General features: G+C 39.7%; 1 protein-coding gene across 1 annotated transcript in view; it reads right to left on the reverse strand.

The window, feature by feature from the left end:
- LOC149299880 (E3 ubiquitin-protein ligase MYCBP2-like) overlaps nucleotides 1–26601 on the reverse strand; it is a 61991-nt gene that overhangs the window by 13710 nt on the left and 21680 nt on the right. Inside the window, exons 25-47 of the mRNA XM_089485804.1 lie at nucleotides 26294–26436; nucleotides 25766–25866; nucleotides 25376–25591; nucleotides 25044–25266; nucleotides 24429–24547; nucleotides 24046–24133; nucleotides 22060–22109; nucleotides 21383–21555; nucleotides 21148–21292; nucleotides 20464–20670; nucleotides 19826–19881; nucleotides 19097–19212; nucleotides 18792–18889; nucleotides 17983–18099; nucleotides 17233–17373; nucleotides 15715–15789; nucleotides 12555–12779; nucleotides 11747–11879; nucleotides 11125–11250; nucleotides 6214–6375; nucleotides 1119–2771; nucleotides 816–985; nucleotides 302–546 (exon numbers count right to left, since the gene is read on the reverse strand). Of these exons, the coding sequence (XP_089341930.1) occupies nucleotides 302–546; nucleotides 816–985; nucleotides 1119–2771; nucleotides 6214–6375; nucleotides 11125–11250; nucleotides 11747–11879; nucleotides 12555–12779; nucleotides 15715–15789; nucleotides 17233–17373; nucleotides 17983–18099; nucleotides 18792–18889; nucleotides 19097–19212; nucleotides 19826–19881; nucleotides 20464–20670; nucleotides 21148–21292; nucleotides 21383–21555; nucleotides 22060–22109; nucleotides 24046–24133; nucleotides 24429–24547; nucleotides 25044–25266; nucleotides 25376–25591; nucleotides 25766–25866; nucleotides 26294–26436 (4782 nt within the window). The remainder of the gene's footprint in view (nucleotides 1–301; nucleotides 547–815; nucleotides 986–1118; nucleotides 2772–6213; nucleotides 6376–11124; nucleotides 11251–11746; nucleotides 11880–12554; nucleotides 12780–15714; nucleotides 15790–17232; nucleotides 17374–17982; nucleotides 18100–18791; nucleotides 18890–19096; nucleotides 19213–19825; nucleotides 19882–20463; nucleotides 20671–21147; nucleotides 21293–21382; nucleotides 21556–22059; nucleotides 22110–24045; nucleotides 24134–24428; nucleotides 24548–25043; nucleotides 25267–25375; nucleotides 25592–25765; nucleotides 25867–26293; nucleotides 26437–26601) is intronic.

Raw genomic sequence — 26601 nt, forward strand, 5'->3', positions numbered from 1 at the left:
TACTTTACAGAAGCGTCTACCCACAGGGCATGGGAAACACAGATATGAAAGCAGCACAACCCTAAACATGGTGGTGTAATACTTATTTTATACCATGAAGAATTTGTAAACAAAAACTTTGCATGACAAATGCAGGGCAGGAATTGTGTTTGCCATTCTAGCAGTTGAAGCTCTATAACCAAGAATGTGAATTTTATGAATATCTTTAAAGTCATTTAAGCTTAAAGTTTACTATAATGCCATCATACGCTAAATCAGATTAATCTGGTTCATTAAAAAAAAATGCACCAGATATACATACCTTGCTAATGTCTGTAGGTAGAGACACTGCATTTTGGGTGGCAGGTCCTCAGAAATGCCCTCTTTTACACTAGGTAGCTGAGAGAGGAATGGCTTTGGATGGTGGTAGCACAGAATGTTTGGCTCAGCGGCACTGCTCAAGGACAGCAAGAACAGTGCGTTGGCTTTAATTACTTGGTGGGACTCCATGGTGGGCAAAGTACGTGGAGTCTTCACCTGTACAGGCTTCTTCCTAGATTGCTTGACCTGAAAACACGACAATACGTTGTTGCACTAGAAATACATGTAAATTTTTTTCTCCATTCATTTTCCATCAAGGTATGTGTAATCTCTATGCAGCCATACAACACGGTATGCGAAAAGTCCCCGTGGCATGAGAATCGAGAAAACTTTGTGACAAAGCTATAACCACAAAAAAAAAAAAAAAAAATACACCCTAAGCTGCCAACCATTTCTTCGTATACACAAACACTAGAAAGTAAAACTCCACAAGAAGGGACATTTGTTCTGTTTACCTTTTCCCGTACTGCAGCCTGTTTTTCTCTGAGATATTTTTCTCTGCAGCGGTCACACACCAAGTACCAAGTGCTTCCTCCGATGCCACCGTCACCACAGTTTCCTGCCCATCCTCCACAAAAATGGCCAATGCTGTTGTATCCCTGTCCTCCTGCATACCTTCCGCAGCCTGATGGTGGGAATGGAAAAATGGCATTAAGCAGCATATACAGCAGATATATGTATCAGACAAATACATGGTTAACTAGAAAAAGCAAGCTTAATTAGCAAGGATAATAGTTTAAAATAAATGTTGCCCTTACCTGGATGGGCTTGCCTCATGTGATATGTCACTGGGTAAGGGTGCGACTCTCCACATAGCTCACAAATGGTGTCTTTTTCAGGACCTCCAACTGCAAGCTGAGCCATTTCCCCAAACAGGTTTCCACGAGGCCTGGATTCAGCTTTTTCCTTCTTCCTCTTCTCTTTTTTGGACTTTTTGTTGTCTTTGTCACCTTCTTTCTTTTTTAACACAGCGCATGAACCTGGACTAGGAAAGATCATATTTTGAGAAGCAGCTTTTATGGTGGCTAAGGAAATGTCCTCCCAGAACGCTACAAGATGCTGAAGTGTTAGAGGAAGAGGTGACCGAGACTTCACCGAGTGGTGATTAGACACATCAAAGTGTGAGCCCTCATGTCTGCCATCTTCACACTTCTCATGGAGTGGTGGCTCTTTTAGCATCGACAGAACTTTGTTCTTATTGATACTGCCCATTTTTGATATGTCTGGCCCATGGGGCGCAATATGAAACATATTAAGAGCAGATGAGATTTCAATTGAGTGCCTGTTCTTCAACTTTGCTTCCTTTTCCTCCACAGGTTGCTGGCTGTTAAGGCTGCTTCTTATGGGGGCATGTTCTTTGGAAAGTTCTGGATTAAATTTCAAGAAGGAAGAACAAGCCATTGCATCATGAACTATACCCTCATGCCACAGGAAAGCTGCAAATACAGCCCTAGCACATTCGGCAACAGAGGGGGACATAGCTTCTTTTGCTGGCTCAACAGATTTTGAACCCTCACTTTTCGAAAACAGGAAGTTTGTCTTTTTGGGTCGAACGTGTCTGCCTGTACTTTTGCGGCTTACTTTGGGAGAAGACCTTGTATCTTGCTCTTCTTTTAAAGGTGCTTTACCTATACTGAAATGAACTTTGGATGACCCTTCATCTACACTCTTCAGCTCCGTACCTTCATCACATGTGCTGTCTGTGACGCTGTTGGTCTTCAACGTACTTGAAGAGCAGACTTCGACAACTTCACTGTGAAGGTTTTCCTGAACAACATGAGGAGATGGCGCTCTGTTTTCACAGCCATTTGCAGCTTTGGCATCTTTTGGGGGATTTTTTGGTTTAGGTGAAGTCGATCGTCCTCTTAAGGGTTCTGTGAAAGGTACTTTTTTTTTACGTAATGTATCTGGGTCAAGTGTGTAGGAGTCTGACTTGGACCTTTCCCTTGGGGGTTCAAGTTTCGCCTTGGCTGGACCAACAGGTTTTTGAGGTAGGCTTTTCTCCTGTGGAGATGCTGAGCGTGTTGCTCCAGCACTGGGTGCACTGGGCTTCCCAGTAGGAACAGTCTTTGGCTTCGGTGAAGAAGAACGGGAGCCAGGACCCGGTGATTCGGCTCTGAGGCCAGAAGATGCTTTTCCGTCAGACTTCAGAATTTGAAGTGTGTTGTGATTCGGAGATAAAGATCTGCTATGAGAATCGGATCTCAGCTTGGCAGCATCAGACTTCAGAAGGAGAGATTCACTTGCAGTGAGACCTTCATTGCTTCTGGGCTTTTTCTGATCTGCATTAGAGCGGCTTATTCTTCCATCAGGCTTAGGAGATTTGCTCTCCACCCTGTGTTTTGTTGGCAAGTCAGATTTATTCACTGTGGTAGCTGCTCGGCCTCCAGCAGTACATTGGCCCCTTTCATCTGTATCAACAGACCACATAATTAAAATTATTCATTATTTAACAGTTCTCATAACAGCATGAACACTTGCAAAATATCAGTTCAGTTTAACATACATGCACACAAAAATATGTATAAACATATATTTGACATACCCTTGTAACAGGGGTGTTCAACCCAGAGGCTACCAGCAAGATATACAATCTCTCACATTTTGAAGAAAAACAAACAAAAATACCACCTAAGTAAGATCAGACTTGTACGTGTGATATATAGCCTATATATGTTCATGCAAGTACATACTAATTTTAGGATAACTCTTGTATGCTATAACAGTGCTTAGGAGCATTAGAGGAGTGTGACGGTTAAAAATACTTAATACATACTTTTGGTTTTGTGTTAACACTTCAAGGAAAACAGCCAAAATAAATAAAATATAGGGGTGAAATAGCTAAACTACAAGGCAGATGACAGGGTATTTTTACTCCTTTCATTGTACTAATCAAGCATCCCAGTAAGAAAGGTTAGGGGAAGAGTTTTAAACACTATTTGAAAAATACATTTTCCAATTTCTCAAAATTAAAAAGCACCCATCATCCACATATGTGAATGGTTAGGGAGAAAGTGGAAAACACATCTTTTTTATGTCAAAACACACAGCAAAATACAAGCACATGCAAAGCATTCAGGGGGTATTTGCATGCAACCTACCAACCAGAAAAGAAAACCCAACAAAACATTTCTTTAGCTATACAAAATCTTTAGGAAAAATACACAGAGAAATCTATTTGCACGGATAAACTTGAACTGTTGGCACTTATAGATAATGAACTATTAAAGCTTTTGATCACTTGTTTTAAAAAAAAAAAAATGTCCACCCCATTAGAAAGTAGTCACAACATGCTGGTAAGTTTAATGTTCTAGGCATATGACATCATTCAGATGGTTGGCACATGACAGTGCAGAATGTAAGATACACGGGGCAGGGATATAAGTGCGGAGAGCCAGGCTGATGGTAAGCATGCATACCCACCCTTTTGTTTGACAGAAAGAGATGAAAAAGCAGAAGCTGGACCAGCCTTAGTTTTGTCAGAAGCAGCAACACTGCACAATGAAGGGTCTAAAACAGGTGCACAGAAGCAGCATAGATTTCAGCGATGACAAACCACCCACCAAGAAAAACGCAGATCATTTTTATAGGACAAAAGGAAAAACAAACGTTCCGACGAGCATATATGGGTATAAATCAAAACACGTCCCAAATGTCATTGAATACTCAGCAGCCAAGCCTCCAGAGCTTTGTGGGTGTTTAGGATTGGTTGGGGTTCAGCTTAGATGTCAGTGGAGGTCTGGACGGGGGTCTTTGCACAACTTAACCCCTTAATGACAAATCATCATTTTAGAGTGTAATGCCTTTCACCAAAATCAGGAGGTAATTCTGTTTAAAGTGGTTCAGTCTTTGAAAAATAAAAAGCAACCCGTTGCTACCATTTTAACACGCCAGATTGGAAATTTAAAGATACGTAAAAGAAAAATCATTTTATACTTCCTGTCTCCTCACAGGAATATAGAATTTGCCATCCGATAAAAACCAACAATGTTTCCCCCTGCACACTGGTTGAGTTTGTAGAGGGCGCTTTAAATGGGGCGCAAGGCCAAGCGGATTTCCTTCAAAGCCAAAATAAAGCTATATTTTAGTGCAGCACTAGGTAGGCATTTTTTCCTGCTGTAAAAATCCAACCCTTAGTTGCCTGTTGGTCTACTCTGATAAACCCAGGGAAATCGTTTACCTATCCTATGCCTGCTTAAACTCCCTGACTGTATCAACCTCTACCACCTGCTCAGTAAAGTAAAACATCCTTACATAACCCTCTGTCATAATCCTTTATGTAATTATTTGTATCACACCTCTTTTGTTTTCTCCTCTAAATTATATGTGGAGATACATTAATCCTTTCTGATTGCACTTAAAGGGACCATTTATGGTCCTCCCCAGTCTGGCGACTCTAGCAAATGATTGGCTGCTTGAAGCAGGAAAGCACTTCCATTGAAATCCCAGAATGTGCATAGAGGTCTGAACAGACCCTTGACCGCCACATTTGCCAAGCCAGCTCAAGGGCTGACTGGAGGCAAGTATATCACGTCCAAGGAGATGTCTTTAGGCGAACACATCCGCACAACATATAGCTTGGGGTGGCTAAAGGGACAAATGCACATCTGCAGAATCCCCCATTTAAAAGGTGGCCACGCAGCTCCATTAATGATCGCTGGAGTGCCCCTTTTAACAATTTTTTATTTTTATTTGTGTTAAAAAATTGCTGCCAATGGCAAGCAATTTACCTACAAATACCTAAAAAGCTGTATTATTAAAACTGTTAACAGACATTTCTAGACTCTAGGGATGTCCAGATTACTTTTACTATTGGCCCCATAATCAGAATGTTATTTGCTACAGGCAGAATACCCAAGGCAGATGGCTCTTAACCTCGAGGATCTGCAGCACCACAAAAGTTACTTGTTGGTAGGTCAAGAGAAAAAGCTCTTCCCCCAATATACTAAAAACAAGACTGTTTCAGTAATATGGTCTCCTCACAGCCACCAGTTTTTAAGCTAATTCTTATAAAGCGTATGGGCTTATGTACTTGATCTCATCTGCTGGGAAGATCACGCCTCACAGCATGCAGATATATTCTACAACTTTCGTAGAACACAGGAAATTATCTCAAATGCCCAGAGAAAGTTGCATTTCAGTTATTTGTTCTCCTGCCGTAAAAACCTCAACTCCTATTTTGCCTTGGTCTTGCCTTACGTACAGGACACCTACCTCATATGTATGTTTAAACTGCCATAGCATATTAAACTTAACCACATCATCTGACCCACGGATCTACCACCTTCACCGGGATGTGAAAATGTCCTTTTGTTATGTCATTTTTGGTAAAAGAGCCACTTCAACAAAGAAATATTCACCAGAAATTAGGAACAAAGAAAGCAAAATGGCCGCCTTGTTGCAAAAACATAAAATTAAACAGGAAACCAATGGTGACTACACCTGCCTGAAAAGTGGTTGACTAAGCTACCCACAAGATAGTGCTACGTTAAACAAAATGTTTGAAACACACTCAGGACAGCGCAATATACGAAACTTCAGAACAGGCAAAGAGCGCAATAGCTAAGAAGCGCCACCCAATTCCTAAAAAAATAATATAAAATATTCTGGAAAGCCTAGCTTTAAAAAAATGAATTGCAGCGATGCACAGAAGCGTTCCAGTTTAAACAAAACGTTAAAGCTTTTTTTAAGCTGTGTATTACAACAATGTAATACAAATTAGGAGCAAAAGTTTTACACCAACATCCAGAGGTACAAGGGAAAAGATAGGCATGCATGTAAATGGAGGTCATTGCTTCAGATAGAATGGAGGGATGGAGGGATGGATGAGGCACGGAAGACTGACAGACTTACTCTGAAGCGGAGGCTGAGGCGGCTGGAAGGAAGGGGACTGTCCGAACACAAATGGACTGTGGACTAGGGAAGAGGGAGGTTTTGCAGCTTGTTCAAAGATGGCAGGAGCTGGGTAACTAGGCCGTGACTGAATGGAATTCAGTATGGCACTCAGCTGATCACCTGCAGTAGGCAAAACAGTCAAAACTACAACCTATTATTAAAAACGTCTTGCCAGATGATTAAGTCAGAGATAAATATTAGCTCAGAGACTGCAGTTTAAGAAGGCATTCACCTGGTAATGATCTATGAAACCAAAAGGAAAACAAATGGAATGTCACAACGATACAATGACTTTAAAGGCATTTCAAAAACGTCTTAAACAAGAGACCTTATTCCAAGTGAAGCCTTCATTGCCAAATCAATCAAAAACTCTTTACTGCTGTACACTATTCTTTACATTTCCACAACAGTAGTAGAAAAAAACAAAACATTTTAAGGATTAGCCTGCTCCTGGATTAATTTTAAGGTTTACGTTTATGTGTTTTAAGAATGTGGGCCTCAAATCCTTTGATCTGAAGGTATCAATATCTGGAGCTAGCCAAATCAGCCACCATACCGTCATACATTTCATTGAACTATTGAACATATACAGAATTAAAACAGTTTCTGCAAGGTTATGGCATAAATGTAGGTGTGTACCCCATGAAAAAAAGCTTTGTAACTTTGCAAATGTACAGAATGAAGAGAACATGCTTGAAACATTTCATTAGTAAGCGGCGGTGAAAGTATGCGAGTTCATTCTGGGAAAAATGCAATTAACTCAGACGTAATGGTTCCAGAGCCACGGTTGATGGTAATAAAGGCCTTGAAGATGGCCTCTGGGAACTTATGAGAAAGGAGGACAAAAGTAATGCTACCACGATTTCCAGGTAAAAGTTTCTACTATTCTTAATTGGAAGCTACACCTTTTTCTCTCCTAAGGCAGAGGTCACGTAGCTGATTAAACTATTTTCACAGATCTCGGTGGAACAAGTTCAGAGGGGTTTTGTAACCCACGTAGGTCTGTAACCATTTGGTGGCTGGAAACAGGGTTACTAAGGCAACCACCAGGCATATCCGGCTGCAAAATATCAGCCAATATTCTTTTGGATCAACTTTAGAAGTAGGTATGTGTGAAAGGTTGAACTTGATGGACTGAAGTCTTTTTTCAACCTACTATACCATACGTCTAGTTGTCTAATAAAATATCCAGTCAATGAATCCCTTTTTTGTTCAATTGCATCGTAAGAGATAGTGTTAGAAAATTGATTATAGTGGTTGTGGGCACACAAAATAAATTAGAGGGGGCTCAATAATAACAAAGCATTCAGACAAGCAATAAGGGGAAGTTAGAGAAGTAAAAATAGCCTGTGTAATGTGCAAATCTATACTACTGGAAGAATTATTCCATCTCTTTTAAAGCATTGGAATAACTTACTAAAGGAAGGAGAAGATGTAAGAAAAAAAGTATTGCTATATAGGCATTTAATATAAGGGGCAATAATGCCGCCATCTGGTATTTTTTTGTAGATACATGTATTCTGGAACGTATGGTGCAACAAGATCATCAAATGATAATTGGTTTTGGCAGAAAGTAGCAATGCGAAACAAATGAATATTAATACAGAAGCCTATATACCTATAGTAATGGAAGGTTACTCCAATTGACCAAACAAATTGAAAGCACCTCATCGCAAGTAGATAGGACATCTGTCCAAGCCCAACCATCTGGAGCGAGTGCTCACTTGATAGGATAAGAACAGGCAATTTACTACATAAGAGGACTTGTACGATGCAGAGTGAAAATGGGACTCAACATCCTTTTTTATAGGAGGAACATACCCATATTAGCAGTCATTTTTAATATAATTTTTTTTCCCTGGATAATTGCTCAACAAATTGCAATGTTAAAAAAACGCATTAATAAAAAAAAAAATCTACTTTACAGAAGGGGTATGCATAAGTGCCTATAGCTATGCAAAGGAGTTGCAATTTGCGTTTATAGAAAGTCTTTATAAGGACCATTTGGTTCTTTTTTTGGTTTAGAATTTGTGTTTCTATAGCTCTTTCATTTTTCTCAAAGGCCATTCAGATCACAGCCAGCTACACTGTTACATACAGACGTATATGCCAAGTAAGCAAAATCTTCATAAAAAACACATTGGGTGCCACCCGGTGACTCGCTGATCTATGTCAAAAATCTTTGAAAAAGCAAAGAAAGTGAGATCAGAGCTTCAACAGCAAGGGCAGCTCTTTCTGTAAGCAGACAAAATACAATATGACCAAAACGACTAATATTTTGGTACACGGTACACAACACATTTGCATGCACAACGTTTTCCATGACACTGACACACACACAGCTACTAAACAGGAGCTTGAAGAAAGAGCTGTATACTTAATACAGTACGAGCACCTGAATTCATTATTACTGAGAAAATTCCCATAGTGTGTTTATAGAATACTTACCGTATTTGCTCAATTATAAGACGACCCTGATTATAAGACGACCCCCCAAAATCTGAATATTAACTTAGGAAAAAAAGAAAAAGCCTGAATATAAGACGACCCTAAAGGAAAAAAGTTTTACCAGTAAATGTTAATTCATGTAAACTATTTTTTTTAATAAAAGCTATGATTGAGAAAAATATTTTTTTTGTTTTTATTTCTTGTATTTTCCAACCTGTCCCCCAGTTACGCACATCTGCCCCCAGGCTTGCCACTCCAATATGGCACTGTGGCCCATGATATGCCTTTTAACCCTCTATATGCCACTGTGCCCCATGGTATGCCTTTTGACCCCCTATGTGCCACTCTGCCTCCAGAAATGCCTTATACCCCTATATGCCACTCTGCCTCCAGAAATGCCTTATACCCCTATATCCCATTCTGGCATTTAGGGGGTTAAAATGCATATTATGGGGCAGAGTGGCATATAGGGAGGTATAAGGCATTTCAGGAGGCAGAGTGGCATTAAGGGAGTTAAAAGGCATTGTATAGAGCACTCTGCCTCCAGAAATGCCTTATACCCCTATATGCCACTCTGGCATTTAGGGGGTTAAAATGCATATTATGGGGCAGAGTGGCATATAGGTGTATAAGGCATTTCAGGAGGCAGAGTGCTCTATTAAATGCCCCCTTAATGCCACTCCAGAAATGCCCTATGCCCCCATTTAACACACACACACACACACACACACACACCCTATACCCCCATTTAACTAACACACACACACACACACACACACACTCTCCCCTCCCCTCCCCTCTCAGCCCTCTCTTACCGGTGCTTCCAGCCGGGGCAGCGGGTTGACGTCGCCTTCTGCTGCAGCCGGAAGGAGGTGGAGTTGGCAGCGGGGGTTTGTATCCGTCCGTCGCGTATACTTTCCCCGGCTGTCAGAGATCAGAGTTCCCCGCACCGGTGCGGGGAACTCTGATCTCTGACAGTCGGGGAAGGTTTGCGCGACGGACGCAGACAACCCCCGCTGCTAGCCACACCTCCTTCCGGCTGCAGCGGACGTTGTCTACGCGGATCGCGTAGACGTCAACCCGCTGCCCCGGCAATACAGCAGGAAGCACCGGTAAGTGTGTGTATGATGGGGGGGGGTGAGACAGGAGGATCCAGGTCCCCTGCAGCGGTGCGGGGGATCTGGATCTTAGTCTCCTAATCAGACTCTATTTGAGGTCTGATTAGAAGACGACCCCGATTAGAAGACGAGGGGTATTTTTCAGAGCATTTGCTCTGAAAAAAACCTCGTCTTATAATCGAGCAAATACGGTATTTGTCCTTAATTAAGATTAGATTGTACAAGGAACCTGCTGCAACATTTGTAATGTTGCGCAAAGTCAAATAAGCAATCAAAAACATTTACACCAAGTGTTCTAAAGTGATGAGGCAAAACTTTGAAAACACATGTTCTTATAACCACAAGCTGTCAGTAATAGTAATACAGCTAAAAGTGTAAAGTACAGTGGATTTTGACAAAACATTATCTATACATTGTGCTGCTAAAAGTACAGGTGAACGTATTTTAAAATCCTATCCCTGTTGGGTTATTCAATAACCGGAGAAATGGATGCCGTGCAAGCTGATGAGAGACAAAAAGTAAACTATGTTCCCTGAGAGAGTCCAATAGCCTCTCTCCAGACCTCATCATTGGCACGGGAGAATGGAAAGGACTCCACCAGACCGGCAAACTGTAGGTATGTATATCACGTTAGTGAGTTCAACAACAGACAGTACGTATACAGTTGTTATACCACCTTCAAGAGTTGGTGAGCCACTGTACTACAAAAGATAACACTGTACAGTCCATGATGAATTGGTTGGTCATTCTTTAAAGGAGCGGTTGCCTTCGTATGCTCTGTATCATGTGATGTAGATAATTCCATGGAATGGTCACTCTAAAGGTGAATTTACAAGCGAAGTAAACTGATCTCTGCTTCGTAGAGATCAGTTTCTATTACCCATACTTTTCATAGACTCAGAACAAACTAAAGTTCCTAGTAGATTGAAAGATCACCAGAATAGGGCCTCCCTCCTTCTATACCAGTATGTCTTAACGTGTTAATCTTACCCCCCCACATATTGGCAACTTAATGTTAATTTGCACTGTGCCACTATTGTAATAGCGCTACGAAATCTGCTGGTGCTCTATGGATAAATGTAGTAACAGTCCAAGCACTAGTTAGAAATGAGTAAAAGCTAGAAATTGTCGAAGCGAACCACATCTTCCCAATAATCTTATTACAAGTATCTTAGACTCTGCAATTTAGCACTTGAAAATTAACAAAGAACACATTGTACCAAACTGTGCTAAAGGGTAATAAATCTAAAAAATACTTGAAGGCTGTTATCGCAGGAGAATTTTAAGACACCAAGAAATATACCTTTGTTATTTCCAAGACCATAATCAAAGCCAGGCATCATGTTGCCACTTGTGCTACGACAAAATATTGGCAAGGAGAAAGGGCTTGGAGGTGGAGTCTGCGAGCCTTGATCCAAACCGGCTTGCTCTGTGGACAAAACAAAATGGTCAGATTTGTATAAAAGACATAACAGGAAACTTTCAAGAAAATAGGTCTAGTATAACATGTATCAGATATCAATAGATTACTCCATTGTAGCATCTTACATTAACAGGAAGGACATGTTGCAGTAAAGCCGAGATATCAAACTTAAGGGCTGCTGCAGGACTACACCTCCCATAATGCTCTTTTAGCTAAGGGGCTGGCAGAGCAATATGTGAGATGTAGTCCTGCAACAGCTGGAGGGCCGCAGGTTGGACACCCCTGCACTAGGGTTTGTGCATATCCCTGCTTTAACACAGGAGGATCAATCTAAATAATTGAAATTGGCGGTCCCACAGTCTTCAAGTTTGAAATCCTCGGTGCAAAGTTTACTTTATTAGATACCTGAAAAAAGTGAACCACTTTCCATTTTAAATAACTCATTGTTACATTGTTCAAATTACCCTGGAAATTACTTAAGAGTTAAATTATGGTAACTTGCCATCCTCGTGTCGGAGGTACTGATTGCCACCAGGATCTCTGGCCAGGGACCAAGCCTCGCCTTCATCATTCTCACAAAACTCTACCATGCTGTTCTTGTCCAGCTGAACCCATGTACCTTCAGAACTGACCACCTGGTGCAGAGACAAACCAAAAGATTTATGGACATCCCAAATCTAGAGCCATATCAGTTGGTGAAGGTTAATGTGGCATGCTACCGTTATCCATAAAAAGTGCTCATTGCAGTGAGAATCGCGTTTGAAATGAAAGCAGAATCGCAAACGGTTAAACAAGGCAAGTAAAGAAATCCTTTAAAATATCAGAGAGCCTTCAAATTTAAGACAGCCAGCGTAAGACAATCCAAGTGACAGCAAGCTTAGCCAAAAAACTATTCAGCTTTCACCAGTTCCACAAGTCGATTAAGAAATAGCATGACACACTACACCCTGAAGCAAATTTGCAAAGAAATGCCAAAAGATCACAAAGATTTTATTTAAAAGAACATTCTGCAAAGAGCAAAGTTAATTGAAGAGCCTTTAATCCCGGAAATCTAAAATGCAGTAAAGTCAAATACCGACGGCAGCAGATCCATACATCGTAGAAGTATATTCCCCAAGACCTTCCGGTCTTTACAAACAAAAACAAACACTTAAGGCTTATTTAGAACACTCCAAACCTCGGCACAATATGCAACCAATAAGATCAGCGCAAACCGAAAGCTAGGGTAGATGAGGTTTTCCTGCTTTAGTATTTGCATGACATTAGCGATTTCAATTAAGTCATGAACCCTAAGCTACAAGAGTCCATACCTCGCCCACGGCCTTGACTTTGTTTCCCAGTACTAACATTCCAATTGGGATACCTCTAAGGTTTGGGCAGCTTCTGATGTTGTGACCGGAGGGGCCGGTCTTCACTACCTTGTATAAGCCAGGCCCGCCCCTGAGTACAGGGACTTCATGCTCTCTCATGGTTATTTCTTGGGCGCAACGAGCATTGAAATCGTTGAAAAAATCCTCAGAATTGGATACTGGCTCCTAGAAAAGAAAAAACAAAACAAGACAATGGTCATACCGTTGCGTGGACCTGAAGGTAAAGAAACACAGAAAGCCTCACAGACCATACATCTTAAATACAGCATTAGCCAGATGACAGTGATGGAAATAAAATTAGACACATATTATAATATAAACGAGGTGGCAAGCAGGTTTTAAATACTGCCAAATAACATTGCTTCAAAAAACATCTGAAAATAAAAAAAAACAAACTGAAAACTGATGAATAACCAGAGTTTCACAAATTAAATTGCTATAGCAATATCACTAGCACTGCCATCACATACATATTTGTGTGCTGGTAGAGATTCAGTTACAAGTCGAGACATCTGCACGACACCAAGGCTTAAAGACAGCGTGTTGATGTAATCGTGGCAATAAAAGATATACACCAATAGCAGATAAATACTTCTAAAGCAGATTTTTTATGGCATTCGATATTAAAATGTGTACAACGATACACAGAGATGTTACAAAATACACCAAACCAAATGATCAAGCATAATAAAGCACAAATCTAAATCCTCAATAACCACACACCATGGGTTACTACACAGTCTTGAAGAGACTAAATAAGGAAACAGTTAATGGTTCACTGGTCACTCTCTCTTCATTAAATACTTGCTAACATTATACCAATGTGCATTATATATATATATATATATATATATATATATATATATATATATATATACACACATACACTACACAAAGGCTTTAGTCAGGTATGAAAAAGTGCTTTCAAATATAGACATGTTAAAAGTTAAAATGATCATTTAACAAAATCCAAATGCTGCCCGAGTTGCTTCTCTCTCTTCATGTAATCCCAGACAGACTTGATGATGTTGACTTCCAAGACTACTCCTCCTTTAAGCTTTAGATGGTTAATGATTTTGGATGTATGTTTGGGGTCGTTGTCATGCCGCAGAATAAATTTGGGGCCGATCAGATGCCTCCCTGATGGTACTACATGATCTTTAAGTATCTGCCTGTACATCCCATCATTGAGACCATGAATTCTTACCAAATACCAAACTCCATTTGCAGTAATGCAGCCTCAAACTTGCAAAGAACCTCCACCATGCTTCATTTTTACCCATGTTACTCATTCTTGCACCGCTCCCAGCCCTTCAGTGAACAAACGGCTGCCTTCTACAGCCACATATTTAAAGTTTTGACCCATCAGTCCAGAGCACCTGCTGCCATTTTTTTGCACCCCAGTTCCGATGTTTTTGTGAATAGCTGAGTCACTTGATCTTGTTTCCATGTAGGAGCTATGGCTTTTTGGCCCAAGGCCTTCCATGAAGGCCACTTGTGACCAGACTTCTTTGGGCAGTAGATGGGCGTACCAGGGTCCAACAGTTTTGTGCCAATGCGGAGCATCTTCAGATTGCAAAGGGAAGCAAACATGATGCGTCTTCCACCTGTTGCACTAAAGGTCCAACCACTGCATCCATGACCCTTAACACTGCTTACATTTTTTTAGCTGCTGCTTCTTCTTCTTCTTAAAAAAACAAAAAAAAAACCTGGACAGTAGATCTGGTAACCCCTGTCTACCTGTATAACTACTTTCTGTCTTGTTGATGTGCTTAGTCTTGGTGTATGAACTTTCACATTAACCTGCCTTCAGCAATATTACCTTGTTAGCGAGTCTGGCTGTTCCTCATCCAGTTTTATTCATTCTACAAAGCTGTTTCTGTTTATGATTGTGTTTAAATCTACATATAAATTGGTGATCATTAGCAGCTGTTTGGTATAACTGTTTAATACACCTAATATACGTCTACAAAATATCTGGCTATTGATTTGATTTAGATTTTCCTTCTGTTCTCTCACTTTGTATTTTGTTAAGATGAAAATAGACTGTTAACATGTATTTTTAAAGCATTTTTTCACATCTGCCTAAAACATTTACTCTGTGTGCGCAGATAGATAGATAGATGAGAGAGCGAGACACACACACACACACACACACTTTTGGACAAAAGTACTGGGACACACACGTCTTAACTGAATTCAGACGTTTCAAATATAGCCAATTGCCACAGGTGTACAAAAACAAGCGCCTAGCCACGGTCTGTATTTACAAACATTTATGAAAAACTGATCGCGCTGTGATAGGATGCCAACTTTGCAATAAGCCAGTTTTAGGAATATCTAGCAGGGATGAGATTTCACAGTCAACTGTAAGAGGTATTATTGAAATGTAAAAGCTGAAGCGTTCCAAATAGAGCCCTGCGTGGGACTGTTCTTTTAATCCTGCTCCCGCGACACATGTGGTCCCCTCCCGCCACAGGGGCTGTTTTTCATGATCATGAAAAATCTCCATTGTCTTCTGCTAAAATCACCTTTAATTTATAAACCCTGTGCTTTATAAATCTCCCATGACCACTCAAATTAACAGGTTTTCCAGACTTTTTGTTGTAGCATACATTTAAAGTGGATGTCATCAACAAAGCTTTTTGTTGACAGAATTATTTAAATTCCTTCCTCTGCCTGGTTTAAATTTCGAGTCTACTGTACTTTAGAGGCAAATTCCAAACCTATTAAAAGATACGGCTTTTCTCTTGTTTGTTTGGTATTTTTTACATTTGTGTACACTGAATACACTGGTGATAAAACAATAAAATTTGGAACAATGTCAAATTTCCTTAATCCTGTGTTCCACTTTCATCACTGATTTTTTCTGACATGCAGGACTGGTTATGCAGCAATTAATAGCCCGATGTTGGGTCTAATAACTTTTATACATTTGAACGTCTCAGTTTGCCATTTTAAATAATATTCATTGATTTTATATCACTGGACCTTTGATTACAGTGCACCTATTGCTCCTGGAGGAAGTTGGAACCAATTTTATAGACCACATGGTTGGAAGGGAAGCAGGAAAGGTGACAGCAGATACAAAAGAACTCACCTGGGTGTAAAAAGCTTTGGATGTCCAAGAAAAAAAGTCCATATCCCTGGCTCCTTGGCTAGCATAAAATATATTCTGAGCAATAAAGTTTAAGAAAGAAATGAACAGATAAAAAGCAAAGAGGGATAGCAAGGTGCACAGAGTTTGACAAAAAAGTAAACATATTTACATATGTGAACGCCACTGTAGCAGACAGTGATGCCTTATGTGAGGATTGCTTAACGTGCAGAGTGAGTATCGCATTTTGTGCTCGGTAAAATCAGCTTCAGACATCCAAAGTTTGGAATGGATGTAGTGTGTCATGCCATTTACAGAAGAATAAAAAAAACACATGAATATTACAAAAAAAAAAACAAAAAAAAAACAAAAAAAACACGATCCACTGCAGTATACTGAACCATTACAATGTGTTAAGATCAGATCATAAGAATACACCATGCACTTACCAGAGGGCTATTGAGAATATCTACTGATACTTGTTACAATAATAATTGTATCATAACTAAAATTTGCTTTAATTTGGAAGACCCTTACAATAGATTTTAACTTAAATAGTTATAAACAATCAAGGCAATCACAATAGTAACAATGGATATTTAAGATATTTTGGTTTTGAATTGTATTCTATGCAGAAAGCATTCAGCCTCTGTTACAAAACCATGTTTGCTGCGCTAAACTGTGTTCAGAACCTTCACAAATGAACCTGGCCCGGGGGGGGGGGGGGGGCAGCTAACGCAGAGCCACTTCTTAGACACGAAACTGCAGATAAATGGCATTTATTTAGCCTAAGATACGTTATACCTAATCAAAGCATGCAGTTCATATGAAACTAGAATTTCTCCAGGAACTAAAAAAATGACCTGCGACTCTTTAAAACAATCAAATTACATGTTATGTTCATTAGAATAAGTGTCGCAGATAAAGCAAGAAAGGGGATGTTATCCCACACTGTGTGTTGAGTAATGTGCACATGAATGAATGCTGCAGACTCACTGTTACATTACCATCACAGCAACTATTAGAACACCTTGATGTCAGTAAGCCTCGCTACCCAAGATTACATGTTCTGAACGGCAGCGGTAATTTTTTACAGGCGTACTGTCCATGTCTTTGCCTAGGAACAGCATCTAGTACACATGCTGTGGATTGCAACATTGCATGGGTGAATATATTTAACTCAAGCTCTCCAGCTCAGATATGGAGAGAAACCGGAGCTTGCATGGATGCTATTTTGTACACAATTAAGTCCTACAACGGTATAACAGGAGCCCATCTATTTGATAAATATGTCCGAATGAGGTTTTGTATACTGGAGAATCTGTGCACCATTTAAGATACTAAGTGAAATCGTTTGAACCAGTTATGCTTACTAACTCTCCATAGAGGCAACTTGTATACATAAAACACAAAGTAAAAACATCAACTGGGGCATTTTTGTTCCTTTAAAAAGATATTTAACCACAGCTGTACATCTAACCACATGGCTGTGCATAAGGTTTACGGGCGCCTTTTACTTACATCAACAGGAGCCAGCAAACTCTTGCCAAGATGTTGATTAAATGAGAGGCACCAGGCTTCATTGTAACCATTCATGTTAGGAACATACTTCTTTATTGTCTCATCATTCAGTCTTAGCCATACACCATCATCATTGTGGATCTAGATGGGAAACAAGCAACAATAGCGAGCCATGCTCTCCTGTAACTGCTCCACGGCCAGCGAGGACTACATGGCCTGCTGAAGAGCCATAGGTAGATGTGACGCAAAGCTGTGGGGTCAAGCATGCAACACTGGAGATACAGGAGTGTGTGTGACGGGGGTAATTATTAGAACACTATAAACAAGCTGAGAACGTGAAAGATGCAAGCAAACTTCTCAGGTGTTGCACAGGGCAGTGAACGTGCTGAAAATCGCGGGGATTTAACACATTTAGCCGTGGGAACAAAAGGCAATGTCCCATTATCTACAAGACTCAATTACACTAGTTTAAGGATATCAAATTTTAACATAGCATACAGGACATATATCTACACATTTGCAACTATTCAGTAGGGCAACCTTTAAGTAGCCTTTGATGTATTCAGGATTAAGAAGCAGCTAAAATGTTCTAGGATTTGTGATAATTCCACAATAAGCATATTCAGTTATTTGGACATTTATTTATTTATTTTTACTACTGAATTCTGAAGGCGAATGACTAGGAAAACGCAAGGTCTGAATCACCAATAGCATTTTCTAAAACCTTAAATGAACCGGCTAAGGAATTACCTCATCAACAAAAGCGATGGTCCCATTGACTTTCACTATGCCTATCTGCTCACTCTGAAGGGAGGGGTGGCTACGTATACGGAGCCCTGCACTGTCCTTGGCCACAAATTTGCGAACCTATGAAGCAAAAGGTAGACAGAGAGGAGAGAAAACCTAACATAAGCGAAAGAGCACAACACAGAAGAACGCAATGATTAGGACTAGACATATCAAGGTTCAGAAAAAGCTACAGGTTGTTGCTAGTTTCCCAACTCACTGAAATCGGATAATGGCATTGAGGATATCCAAAGGAGATTGGAAATGCAAGTGGAATGCGTGTTGCATCACTATTCCAGAATAATTATGGGCAAGAACAACATATAACGCTGGTAAGTATTAAATAAAAGGCTAGACGACCCTGTAGATTTACATTTTCATTCGTGACACAAGCAGCATTATTATAAAGCAACATTTATTTCACTTTATAATAGACCACGGTGCCAACTTAAACTGTGCTACTGAACAAGACCACTTAGCAATATCTTCACGTGCAAATTTGTAGAACTTCCGTTTTGCAAGCAGAATGCAGGAAATATTCTGGAAAAAAGTACATGTTTACTCACATAATCTTATTTTCAAGAGGGAAATAAAAATGAAGTGAGACATCCACCAGAAGTCAAGCCCCAAGCTAGAGAACGAGCAATGTTCAGAAATGCCCAACAACTTCACATATGTTAGCTGAAATCACCAACAGTGGGAAACAAAAGCGGCTCGACTAAGCTCTTTGACTCAACATACTTGGTCCACGCGGTTTAGAGCAAGCCACTAACCTTGCTTGGCTGAGGTTCTGCTTTAGGTTTAATCAGTTGGGTTCCTGGTGGTATCATCCCTTTGGGTGGGTCTTTCACTCTGACTTCTAGACCAGCATCTGTACCACACAAACATATCCCCAAGTTACAAAACTGCACTTACACAACACGATTAAACAATCTAATCTAACTGCAGAATATAAAACATAAAACAGAATAAAGAACATGGCTTAGTTGATTACTTGGTTGTCTAATGACCTTTTGGATTACTAGGTGCATCATAGCTCTTGCAAATATAGTTGAAATAATAAAACAAAGTACTGTACCAATCTCTATCCCGTCTATGGTAACATGTATGGTGTAAAGTCCAACAGCTCCAGGAGTCCAGTTTGCACAGTAGGTACCGTCATTGTTAACTCGGATTAACATATTTTCACTGGGCCTTTGATGAAACAAGAGTCTTTGTGAGCTTATACAAAAAGTACAAAGTACTGGTCTAAAGCCAGCCTTGGTTTATTAAACACAAATACAAAATATTAACTTAATTGATTTTTCTGGTATTTTTACAGTTGTATAAAGATTTGTCATTATTCTTGGGGGAATGCTTTACGATTGCTTCAAACAGATGGATCAGCAACAACTTTGTGTATTGCGGGGAGCACATTTTTATGCGAAGGAAGAGTAAAATACATCCAATTGTTTTTGCAACAAACGGAAAAGTTAGAAAGTCAGATTGCATGCTGATTATCACCCAATAAACTTAATTCAATGCAGTTCTTTAAAAAGTAGGTACTGACAAAAAGTTTTATGTGCATTCATCATGAACCCGAAATATTAAAATATGAATTTTAAGGATGGAGCTCATAAAAAAAACAGAACATCGTTTACAATGTAGAAATAAACTTCTACTTTTGGTTCAAGCCACGCAAAAACCATTACATGAATACTTTTATTCATATATAGATACTAATACTCAATATTATCTGCTAGTGCTTTATAAATAAAATACAATGTCATGTAAAATACATAAAAGTTCCCCCACTGAATAATCTTACCTTTTAGGCATTGGCGAGGCATACCGGAGTTCTTCAAATGAATAGCTTTCATAGGCCTGCATAGGACAGAGAAGTCTTTTATGTTTTCAAAAACGGATCAATGTTCCCCTTTTTGTACTTGTGAGAGGGTAACAATAGATGCAGTAGAAACAAAGAAACAAATATATATTTTTCTTGTATTTTGGATGCATGTGTGGAGGAGCAGTCCACAATTCCAAGCACAAAAAATAGAGGCGGTATATGTAGGGCTGAAATAAGGTTTTCGTTTTGTTATGGATGATGAAAGGGTGGATGCAGTTGTGTGGATGGGAGCACTCAAGATTTTTTTTTTTTTTTAATGGACCATGGACTCTCTTAAAGCCAAATGTTACCCCTAGAAATGTTAGCCACTTTCCCCTTTGTAAATATTGTCCAAGTAGGTGTGTGTATATACACACAAATATAAATATTAATGTATTCATTGGAGCATACTGGTACTAAAATGACCACATTTTGTCAGTGACAAACATTTGGGTTTTACTGCAGAGTTAATACTCTAGCCATCTACAACTGAATCTATTCCTATAAATTCTTTTGTTCTTTTTTTTTTTTTACCAACAATATACATTATTATTTTTTATTTTTTTTTACAAAATTACCTTCATCATGGTAATTGCAATATAACGAGCCTCCTTCACTATCATTGGTTCATAGGACGACTCTAATTTGGGTGAAGGAAGGCCACCAAAAGTCAAATCAGTGCCTGAAGTAGCTGAAGGGCTGCCGGGTATGTGTGGAAGCTTTTTCACCTGTTCTTGCTGCAAGGATGTCTTTTTTTGCGATACAGGCACAGCTTTGACTTCAACCTGTCAGCAAAAAATAGAAGTATTGTTATCTAGAAAGTATTCATAATTTGGAGGCAGACATTAGAACAAATTGTTACACTGCATTAAAACAATCTTAATCTAGGTTTCAAATTCTCATGTCCTAATGGCCCGAGTGGGTAGAGGTTAATGATGACTGACCAGAGAACCATAGAGCAAGACCTTACTGTGAAGGTCGTAAACACATGGTAGAGGTCTAAGCAGGACATCTATTAAAAGGTCCAAGCACACTAGTTTGCTGATGTGCCTTGGCAAAGAATCTTTCCTTCTTGGTTTATCAGCTTCACCTTAAGGCAGAGCTTTTGAAGATATTGTTAGGTGGGTCCTCCCGGGAGACCAAAACAGAGATTCATAGTTTAGCACATGGTGCATTTGGTTATGCCCCCATGTTTAGAAACTATGTTTTCCCAACAGATATATATCAAATGACCAGCTCTGCGTTTGAGTTATGCAAAATACCTTCATGTTGGGAACATGAACTACATCTCCATACTGATCCTTTGTCTGCACAGTTATGGTAGTTGGCCAACCGCATCTGATGTCATCTTTATTAAGAATGAGTGATGTCTTCTGCGGATCAGCATAAGAATCTGGCTGAAGCCACCTGGAGCCACAAGGTAAAAAATTATATTTATAGATATTTATATTACATACACACATCAACACATGGGCATCCAGCGTGAGGATACTGCACCTTGCCAGTCGCCCTCCGCTGGATCCAGGCACGCAGGTGATGAAGTCTTCTAGAAAGGACTGCTCATTGCTTTGCATTTGCAGGGGAAGGTTTCCCTCCAGGGCCTCCAGGATAGTTGGTGAATGAGACAGAGCTAATCCCTTCCCCAGGATTCCTGAATGGGTTTTACACACCTGTTGAAAATTAAGACATCTTAAACGCAAAGCAGTTTGTTTTTTTTTTTTTTTAAATAGGTTTCTGTTCCTGTAAGCAACTCAATACTTTGTAACTAATACAGGCCAAATAATATTGGCAAATATTATAATTCAGTTTTGCTAGAAGATATTCCTACATCTAAAGTGTTATTATTCCAAGTAAAGTGACAAAGTAGTGACGTCGCATGTAGCAAACAGAACCAAATTCATACTGAACTGTAGAACAAGTAATTCCAGAGCAAAGAGCCAATTGTGGTGCAATCAACAAGAAAACTAAGAATTTCCAGTAAGAATATCCTAACAATTAAATTAAACTACTCATTACAACTGCATAAAGGGCACTTCAACCACTTTGTTAAACAGGGAACGTCCTGGGTATAAGGATATCCTGAATACAGGACAGGCCAATGTTCAGGGAAGATTCGAGGTGTCCCACCAAACTAGACAGCTCTAGTAAGGGTATTTCCATCAGGCCAATGTTACCTGCAATGCTGCTTCTTCAACAATTTCTAGGTCTTCCTCCAATTCACTGCCTGTTAAACGCAGATAGGGAAACAGGTCGCTTAGTAGAAGTTGACAGATTCATGCCGGCAGAATCAACTTGAGACAAAGGGAACACACAACGGAGCAGTGCCAAAAGTAAAAATAATTGAAATGCTTTTCTGCTACAGCATGCAATCAAAAGGAAAGACCGATTATGAAGCCCCTATGTCTTAAATTGTAAGAAGATTAGGGCTGCAAACAACTATTATTTTCATAATCGATTAGTTGGCAGATAATTTTTTCGATTAATGGGGTAAAAAAAAATATGCACATTTTTCATTTATTTAAAATAAAAACTTAGAATTTACAATGGCATTTCACGATTTGCCTTCTTATTTTACCGACATAATAATTAAAGCTATATTTTAACAAGAACCCAAAAATACCAAAAAAAGCTTTACTAGTAAATATTCATGTAAACTATTTTTGCCCAGTTATGCACATCTCACCCTCAGCTTGCCTCTCTGTCCCAGAAATGCCTTACACCCCCTATATGCTACTCTGCCACTATATATGCCTTATACCCTCCTATATGTCAGAGATGTCACTGTGCCCCCTTATACCTCCTATATGCCGCTCTGTCCACTGATATGCCTCATACCCCCTCCTGATATGCCTTATAGCCCCCCCTATATGCCACTGATAAGCCACTCTGTCCCCTAATATGCCTTAAAGCCCTATATATGCCACAGTGCCCCGATATGCCACAGTGCCCCCCTGATATGCCTTATAGTCCCCTATATGCCTTTTACCCTTGATATGCCACCATGCCCCTGATATGCCTTTTACCCCTATATGCCACTGTGCCCCGATACGCCTTATAGCCCCTTTATGCCACTGTCCCCCCTGATACCACTGTGTCCCCTGATATGTCTTATGCCCCCCCATATAAGAAAAACTGACATCGCTAAAATAGTTTTTTTATATTTATTAAATAGACAAAAAAAATACACAATACAATATAAAGATATATAAATATATGGACAATATAAACAATAAATCAATCAAAAAATAAAAAACACAAATGCACATAATTAATAGATCCCGCAAAAATTCTACCTGCCCCACCAGGGGTTAAAATATCAACAGAAGAAACAGGGCAAATGAGCATAAAAATAAGGATAATACTTACCCAGTGCTGCTTACTTGTTCTGTTTTTCTTCTGTTGATATATTAACCCCTGGTGGGGCAGGTGGAAGTGGCAGTGAGATGAAGTACCGGAGGTTGCGCACTAAAATCCAAATCCCCTGCACCGCTGCACGGGACCTGGATCCTCTCCGGCAGCCGGTAGGGGTCTGTGCGATGCGCGCAGACAGCCGCTTCTCCCCTCCGCTTCCGTTGGGGCTTCCATGATGGAAGCCGCACACCGGAAGGTCACGTGACGCCGGTTCAGTAATAGAAGTCCCGGCGGAAGTGGAGGGGAGAAGCGGAAGGGGAGGGGAGAAGCGGAGGATATCTGCGCGTTTTGCACAGACCCTCACCGGGTGGTAGAGAGGATCCAGGTCTCCTGCAGCTTTGCGGGGGTCTGGATTCTACAGTTATAATCCGATCTCTATTTGAGATCGGATTATAGAAGGGAGTTTTTCAGAGCAAATATAAAATATTTTATAAATTGATAAAAATCGATTCAACTAATCGTCAACAACGATTTTCATAATCTATTATTATCGATTCGTTGTTGCAGCCCTAAAGAAGATTCATTTTTGGTGCAGATAAAAGTCATATTCATTAGTCATGTATTATAAAGGCTGACTAAAGATTTCAAGATTTAATACCCAATGGCTATACAAATTTACTTTTGATGTTAACGCTAGCCACGGTCAAGAGACATAAGACTGTATTAATAATATACGTTACAAAGTGAAAGAGGGTTATTACAATAAACACTATCCCTAAAACCATAATGGGTCAATTCACTTGTCTTACCAATGGGTAAAGCCAAATCCTTTTTCATCAGGGCAGCTGCACACACGCCGCCCAGGTTGGCCAGCTCCTTCTCTAGCTGAATGATTCCCTGGAACAAAGAGAGACGCTCCATTAGACACTATTCTCACCTTATCGCTATGTAGGACGTTACAGCACGAGGTTTTTCTACTTGTAAAAGTAACCTGCATAGGCTAAAGAGAACCAGTTTACAGGCGGTTATAAATAAAGAAAAAACACTCAGACCAGCTGGAAACTACATGCCGTTTTTGTATGTTTTATTAAACACTAGCCCTTAAAACCATGGAGGGCTGCGCATGCCAACGCAGCATCCGACTAACCCTTCTGCAAAACAGAAAAGGCTTTGCATGTGATAAGACACTAACCTCATCGACTCCCAGACTAAATTCATATCCAATGGTAAAGCACTTGAAGCCGTAAAAACAGGCTTTATCATCCTTGACATAGTCTGAAGCCGTTTCAAGGGAAAACAAAGCCTCATTTCCTGAAAAGAAAACCAAATTATTCACCAGACCGTCTGCACAGGTACATAGTTAGTGGAATCACCTACTGCACAGAGTCATGACAAGTTTTTTTTGTCCATTTAGTTCATAAAAAGCTAAATTTTTACCCTTCTACATTAAATGTGCAGACCATTTGTTTGAACATTTTAGACTGCCATACCAGTGGATTCTAGGTGACACAAGCTCTTATTCAGTATAATCAATGTGTTCTTTAAAAAAAAAGTATTTAGTTCAATCGAAACAAATGCCTCAAAGCCCTATGAATGTCCACAGAGCAGGAACTGCAATGGTTAAAAAATGCTGCTGTGCCTTTAAGGTAATGTTTTGCTAAAAATAATATCATAAAAGCTAATTGTTAATAAACTGTTGAATTCAGAGGAATCTAGATTAGAAATCTGTATCCAGAATAGTGAATTTTAAATGTCAGCGACATGCATTATAGCCAACGCACATGCTTCTTAAAACATTAAACCTTACCTGGCAATATTAAGACAGATGTCGGCCACCCGGAGGAGCCTGAAAATTTCTTTAGCTCAACCCATGAATTAAGGCTTTCATAAATTGGAAGCTTTGGTCCAAAACCTGAGGCGTGTGCATTCCTGCCCGGGATCATTAGGCGCAAGACATCTTCAGGCTGAGCAGTGCCACATTGCGGGTCAAACTCCACCGACATCCATCGAACACATTCAGGAAGGGACACCTGGAAGGATTACAAGTGCATTTAGGGATATAGGTATAAAGTTATTAACCTGGTTCCTCACTCAATGGCATTCAAATATCATTTAACAGCGTGATCATGACCATGTTACCTTATACTGCATTATGCTGGCTGGTTTGTATGGGTGCTCACTTTCCACAACTGCATAGTGACTGGAGGTAGTACATGCAGAGAGCTGTTCTGGCTGATTGCCCGTCGTACTGTCGGTGGATTGATTAGGATTGAAGACCGGAGGGGCATACTTTTGATTTAGAATAGCTACCGAAGGAAGCAGCTGTTGCACAAGGCCAAAGACTTCAACAGCGGCCTAAATAAAGAGATACAATCGTTGCATAGAACAAAATTTTTTTTATTTTATCCGTAACATAAAGAACAATGAGACACAAAACAATATTACGTCAAAATTACATTCCAGGGTATCACCGAGCATAGACACATGAAGTAAACTGCATTATAACACTCAGGGGGTATTGTTCCATACCTTTGGAATAGCGGCTGCTACTGGTCCTATATAGGCTATTAGAAGAGGGAGCAGCATGGAAAATAAACTTGACGAAGTGAGGAGTTCTGGAATGTCTTCAGCTGCCATGGAACACAACGAGAAGCATTTACAATGCAGAATCATTTAGCCGTCAAACACAAAGGTCTACTTTAATAATATAAAGAGAGCTCATAATCACACTTTTCCTTTATGCCTATTTTAAAGCAGCCTATGAATATACATATAAATACCAACATAACAGAATGAGGGGCAAGGATTTCCCTATGGGAAATATAATATTCCTTGCAGCTGTACGATGAGAAACCAACGATGCCTGTTATATATATATATATATATATATATATATATATATATATATATATACACACATACATACATACATACATACATATATACATACACACACACACACTTGGTTGTAAGTTTTAGGCTTTTCAATTTGTATGATTAACAACCCGAAGAGAATCTACATTTTTAGAGGAAATTAATATTTAGAAGCTACTTTACCATCGACAGCAAGCGCTCTGTGCAGAAGGTCCTTAGCAGCGCGTGCAACAGCATTCACAACAGAAAGCGCTCGGGTGCAGTTTTTATCTTCCTCGTTCGCTTTGCTCAGGAGTTGAGACTGAAGGTCTCCATCATACTCACTCCTAAACAAAGAAGTTTATTAGGACACCTGCAGCATGGATTGCTGTTAAAACAGCACTTCATCGCTAGTGGAACTAAAATCAAAATATCTCAGACAGATCAATCTTATTTTAAACTTGTATTTCAACAAAACTGGTTAACAAAAAACATACACACCTCCCTGACAC

The sequence above is a fragment of the Sceloporus occidentalis genome, unplaced genomic scaffold (genome assembly GCF_023333645.1).
Source record: "Sceloporus occidentalis isolate IW3139 unplaced genomic scaffold, rSceOcc1.0.p SCAF_27, whole genome shotgun sequence".
Lineage (NCBI taxonomy): Eukaryota > Metazoa > Chordata > Lepidosauria > Squamata > Phrynosomatidae > Sceloporus > Sceloporus occidentalis.